This window comes from Mastomys coucha, unplaced genomic scaffold (genome assembly GCF_008632895.1).
Source record: "Mastomys coucha isolate ucsf_1 unplaced genomic scaffold, UCSF_Mcou_1 pScaffold19, whole genome shotgun sequence".
Lineage (NCBI taxonomy): Eukaryota > Metazoa > Chordata > Mammalia > Rodentia > Muridae > Mastomys > Mastomys coucha.
Window position 1 is genome coordinate 19,033,677 of NW_022196901.1, and position 5,805 is coordinate 19,039,481.

At 53.8% G+C, this 5,805-nt stretch overlaps 1 protein-coding gene across 3 annotated transcripts in view; it reads right to left on the minus strand.

Moving 5' to 3' along the window:
• Kcnh2 (potassium voltage-gated channel subfamily H member 2) overlaps nucleotides 1–5,805 on the minus strand; it is a 35,057-nt gene that overhangs the window by 26,134 nt on the left and 3,118 nt on the right. For all 3 annotated transcript variants that reach the window (XM_031380139.1, XM_031380137.1, XM_031380138.1), the window contains exon 2: nucleotides 5,565–5,795. In XM_031380139.1, the coding sequence (XP_031235999.1) occupies nucleotides 5,565–5,795 (231 nt within the window). The remainder of the gene's footprint in view (nucleotides 1–5,564; nucleotides 5,796–5,805) is intronic.

A 5,805-nucleotide genomic window follows, 5' to 3' on the forward strand; every position in this document is an offset into this window, starting at 1 on the left:
GGCACAGGTACAGGCACAGGTACAGGTACAGGTACAGACACAGGCACAGGTACAGGCACAGGCACAGGCACAGGTACAGGCACAGGTACAGGTACAGGTACAGGTACAGGTACAGGCACAGGTACAGGCACAGGTACAGGTACAGGCACAGGCACAGGCACAGGTACAGGTACAGGTACAGACACAGGCACAGGTACAGGCACAGGCACAGGGACAGGTACAGGTACAGGCACAGGTACAGGCACAGGTACAGGTACAGGCACAGGCACAGGCACAGGCACAGGCACAGGTACAGGTACAGGTACAGACACAGGCACAGGTACAGGCACAGGCACAGGGACAGGTACAGGTACAGGCACAGGTACAGGCAGGATGCTGGCCTGCTGGGTAATTCCAGGCTGGCTGACAAATACCCAAGCCCAGAATACAGCCTGGAGATCTTTATGCACAAAGAGGGGTGTCAGCTGTCACTGGGACCCTCCTCAGCTAGAACTTAGTCCAGTGTCCCTCTGGCTCCTCTCTGACTGTGACTCAGAGTTCCCTGCATGTTCCAGAGTCACATCTCATTCCCTCACCCATGGGGGGCCAGATACTTCTGCACACAAGGTGGGAGGCAGGTTTTAGAGGGGAGGAGGATCAATCTCTGGCCAGTGAGCGTTCTCTAGGAGAGGTGGTTGGCATCCTCAGGGAGGCCAAGTAGGAAAGGGCTTCCTCGCACACAGGCACGCACAGGAAGCCACCTCCCACCACCGAGTGAACCCTCCTGCTGTTCCAGTCCCCCTCCCCAGAGCCCAAGGCCACTGTCAACTCTGCTTCCACCGACAGCTCTGCACAAATATTTACATAGTTCCTCTGGGGCTTCGGAGACACCACACACAGGAGCAGCAGGCACCCCCCCCCAATACTGTCCAGGCCCAGGGCCTCTGAGGAAATACTACCTCCCTAACCTCATGGACAGGAAGCCCTCAGCAGCCCAGGGCAGCCCACCACAGGGAAGCTAGGAGAAAAGTGCTTAGCAGAGACACACAGACAGCTGGAGGCAGGCCCTGCCAGAAGCTACCACCTGCCCCAGGCTCCAGACTATACCAGATCCTGACCAGAAAAACAGGGATACCTGTGCTCCCCAGAAGGGAGCACGCCTTTAATCTTAGCAAGGCCAGCCTGGTCTACCTAGCTAGGATTACAGAGTTAAAAGGGGGTTGGGAGATAAGCACTCCAATGGTTTTGGGTCCATAGAAAAGCCCAGGCTGCTTCCCATGAACAGAACACAAAAACAGCTAGGCACTGACCTCTGACCTCTGCCTTCCCCCTCAAAACCTCCACCTTCAGAGAAAGCACCTTTTCACCTACTCGGATGACACATAACTGGGAAGTGGGGGTAGGGAGGTGTCTGATATGACAAAGCCATAGCAGGAGCAGAGCAGGACCTCTGACTTAAGTGAACAGGAAAGGCAGAGAAGAGAGAAGACCAGAACTAACTAACGGCCTGGGCCACTGGGGAGCTGGCCTGGACCGAAGGTCCCAACCCCTCCCCCCAAGCCACAGCATCAGCTGTAGCAGTGGGGACCCTCTGACCTTGTTGCCATGGCAACTGGCCTACAGCTGGAGTGAAGAAGCCGATAGACTCTTCTCTAGAGACAACCCCATCTCCACCCACACACAGGCTCCTGGGGACACAGGGACAGAGAGACAGGGCAAGGACAGTCAGAGGTATGGGAAGACAGATAAAGCCTTTGAGACAAAGGCCTGAGAGATGGGGTGAGTAAACAGGACACAGAAAGAAGCAAGAATTTGGTTCCAGGATGATGAAGGATCAGAAGAAATAGACAAAAGGAGAAAGAGGTGAAAATGGAGGGGAAAGGAGCAGGCAGGCCGGTCTGACACAAAGACAGGGAGGCCTGAGTGTGGGGAGGAAGAGCTGCCGAGAGGAGGGGGGCACAGCAGGCAGGCAGGAGGGGAGACAGCAGGGAGGTGGGAACAAAGAGCAAAGACAATAGAAGGGCCAGGGAGAGGAAGAGCTACATCTCCTCCACCCCCACCATGTCAGTGTAGGGCAAGGTGTGTACCCATCCAGCACCTGCTGCCTGCAGTGCCTCCACAGAAATGTCATATCCTGCCAGACCTGCAGGACAGGGTTCTGCTGTTCACAATTCCATTCTGATCCTGGGCCTGTGTTAAGGGGTATCAGCACACGGCCAGTGAACTGGGCACACTATGTCTTGTCCTCCACCCACACTCCCCCAGTCTAGCTTCCCCACCTCCCAGCAGCCCCAGCAACTAAATAATGGGGTTGTCTGGCTCCAGACCCTGACGCTGCACAGAGCTGAGTTAGAGGCTCCGACACAACGCAGCTGTCCTTAGAGGCGCCTGCCAGCAAAAGGCCCTGCCTCCTCCCTAGTTGTTCTCCCTCCCCGGGGCTACAGCCCAAGAACCTTCTCTTCCAGGGCTGGCCCAGAAAAGGTTTGGACAAAAACAGGAGATGGCATTAGCACATTTCTTCTCTGAATCGGTACATATTCCACAAATCAACATACACACATACACATAGAGGCAGGCCAGGTCAGGTGACAAAGATGGAATGAGGAACTTTGTGTCACAAGGCAAAGGACAGAGAGGCTGAAGAATCTGTCTGCATTGCCCTCAGCCTAGAATGCCAAAGGTGGGGCCCCAGCTCACTGAGGTCCTAGGCCAAGCCGTTGTCCACTGGGAGTTATCTGAACCCCATGGAAACTAGGTGAGAAGAGGGGCAGGAGAGAGCAGCAGCGTAGAGTTTCCTAGGTCACGGCCCCATTTGGAGTAGTAACCTGGAGAAGGCACAAAGTTTAGGCCTGCACAGGGACCTGGATTATAGGTCCATTCCTTTCATGGATACGCTAGCAACAGATCCTCCGCCTTGCAGCTTCTCCACCTGCTACCCAATGGCTAGATTGGGTGGTCTTCCAAATTCCCCCAAGATTCCACAACAGCACCTTTTCAGGACTCTCCCAAAGGAGTCAGCATGAGCCAAAAAGACCCACACTACTTGAGAAGGCTACACCCATGCTACTGCCAAAGACAAAAATGAGTCCAACCTCTTTGATGCCAAATCCACAAACACAAACAGTATCCACTATGGGATTAGAGTGTGCTCACTGTGGGAAGACTGTGAGCCTAGTGATGCAGGGTTATCATCTCAGCTACTTTGGAGGTTGGAAAAGTTCAAGGCCCACCCAGGTTATGGGGTGAGTTCAAGGCCAACCAGGACAACTTAGTGAGCTACTGTCTCAAAACAAATAAATTTAGGTCCAGATACAGTAGTGCACACCTTGAGTCCCAGCACTTGGGGCACGGAGGCTGGCAGATCGCATTGAGTCAAAGCAAGCTATATCTGCATAGTGCAAGACCCTGCTAAAAAATAAATAAGTAAATAAATGAGGAGAGAAAGGGAGAGAGGAAACACGCAAGCACGGGCTCAGCGGGTAACGAACGGGGTAAAGGGGTTTCCCATACGAGCCTGACGACCTGGGTTTGATTCTCGGAACTCATGTAAAGGTTGAAGGAGAAAACTAACTCCATAAAATTGTCTTCTGACCTCAAAACACACACGTGGAAGCACTCACACCCATCACACACGGCCCTGGCCTTGATCCCCAGTTCTGAAGAAGAAGAAAAAAGGAACCCCAGCATCCCAAGATCCCAAGCACTGAGACAAAATTGTGGAAATCAACTGACTTGGCTGGTGGAAGATTCTCACATTACACCTGACCCCAGTAGTTCTGTGTGCACATGCACATATACACCTGTGGTTTGGATATTTAAATGTGTGTGAAGCACAGATTGCTTAGTTCTCTGGTGTCCTTGTCAGTGCGTGTCACAGAGCAGAACAGCATGGCATGACTCTGGTCAGACATGAACTCCACTCCAAGCACTGATGCTTGCAATTGGTATGGCTCAGGGAACAGTCTTCTTCTAAGTTTTAGTTTCATCCTCCTTAGGAGATAAAAGGCAGTATTGAGAGGTCCAAAAACCCTGGGAATAAAATTTCAATTTCCCAGGAAGCAAACTGGGCTCCTCAGAGAAAGCCACCAACAATGGGTCATTGATCAGTGACAACCCTGACTTAGGGAGCTCCTGGGACACCTGGCTAGAGGAGATAACAAGGCCACAGCTGAGCTAGTTTCTGAGATTCTTCAAGGTTTCATACTAACATAATAGCCAGTCCAAATTGTACTAATGTCACTGATTTGGCCCCAGCAATCATATTAGAAAACTCTCTTTACCTTGCAAAAAAGGGGCCTATGAACCCCTCAAGTCTTTACTTTTTTGATGACAGTTGACCCCATGCTAGTAGTTTCTGCAGAATAAATGCTCTTTGCTTTTGCATACTATTTGAGTCTGGGGTCTTCCCAGACTCGATGTTGTTGGACCCTAACAACATCGGGGATGCTGTGAGGATTACACAAGGTCACACAGCCCAATGAGCTTCCCACAACTTTATCCCTTACCAGCCTGTGAGTCAGAACTGCAATTTGTGCATGCAAATTCTCCAGCAAAGGGCACTAGTGGTGCATACCCTCCGAGTGTCGTCCAAGGATATCACAGGCTACACACCCGCAAAGGAAGCCAGCTGGAGCTTGCAGCAGGCAGGGTGTGCTCATTGTGGCTAGGCAACCAGCTCCCTCAGAGCAGGAACTTTGCCTTTCCTGTAGGCAGCTCTGTGTTCAAGATCTGGGTTCCAGGGATATAGGGAAGCTTATGAAATACTCATTGGTGAGTATTCTGGAGCCCTTTCCGAGCCCTCCAATACCCACTACCCCACCACTTCACCACTTCACTGACCTCCCTGAGCAGAGCCCACCCCGCCGCTCAGGCCTAGTTGAGAGGGCAGCTCCACCCAGTGTGTTTATCCGCTCTCCACTTTGCTCTCCGGAAGCCCAGAGCAGCTGGCTTGGGAGGTGGTGGCTGAGCAGAGACACCTGGCTAGAAGGGAGTTGAGGGGAGGGGCAGGGTGTTCTGCAGACCAGACAAAGGTAACTGAGGTTGTGGGAAGAGGTGTCGTTGAACACAGAGAGAGGAAGGCAGAAGATGGCAGCAGATACAATCCTTCTGCCCTGCGCTCCATTTCTTCCAGAAAGTCACCTGGCACAGGCTGCCCTTCAGGTAGCTAGAATCCGGTGGCTAAGAGCCAGCGCCAGCGCCAGCCCCCACATTGCCCTGTAACCATCATCCACGCACGCACGCACGCACCTACCATCCTGGCTTAGTCAAATGTCAGCCTACCAAGCTCAACATAGTCACACTGCCAAGGTGTAAAGTACGAGAGCTACCATGCCAGGTCCCCTCAACCTTAGTACCTCCAAGGCCACTCGGAACGCCCACCCACCAGAGTTGAGACCAAGGCCACACCCGCTCCCAGACATGGGGCCACGCCCACGCCTGGGGGGCCGCCCCCAAGGGACCCGCAAGGTTCGCCAGCCTCCAACAACTACAAATCCCACCCTACTGCCCCCCACCCCCAACCTTCATCCACGCTCGTTCTCGCCAGGCCTGGCCCCTCACCATAGCCACGCCCCGGCCCCGCCTACCATCTTTCCGGTAGAAGGCGATCTCCACTTTGCGCTCCTCGGCGCCCAGCAGGGCCTGCGCGATCTGCGCGGCGGCACGGCGCTGCGTGCGCGGCCCATGCAGGAAATCGCAGGTGCAGGGCCGCTGCATCACCTCGGCCCGCGAGTAGCCGCACAGTTCGCAGAAGCCGTCGTTGCAGTAGATGACAGCGCAGTTTTCTACGCGGGCGTTTGCGATGATGAACTTGCGGCCTGAGGGGGG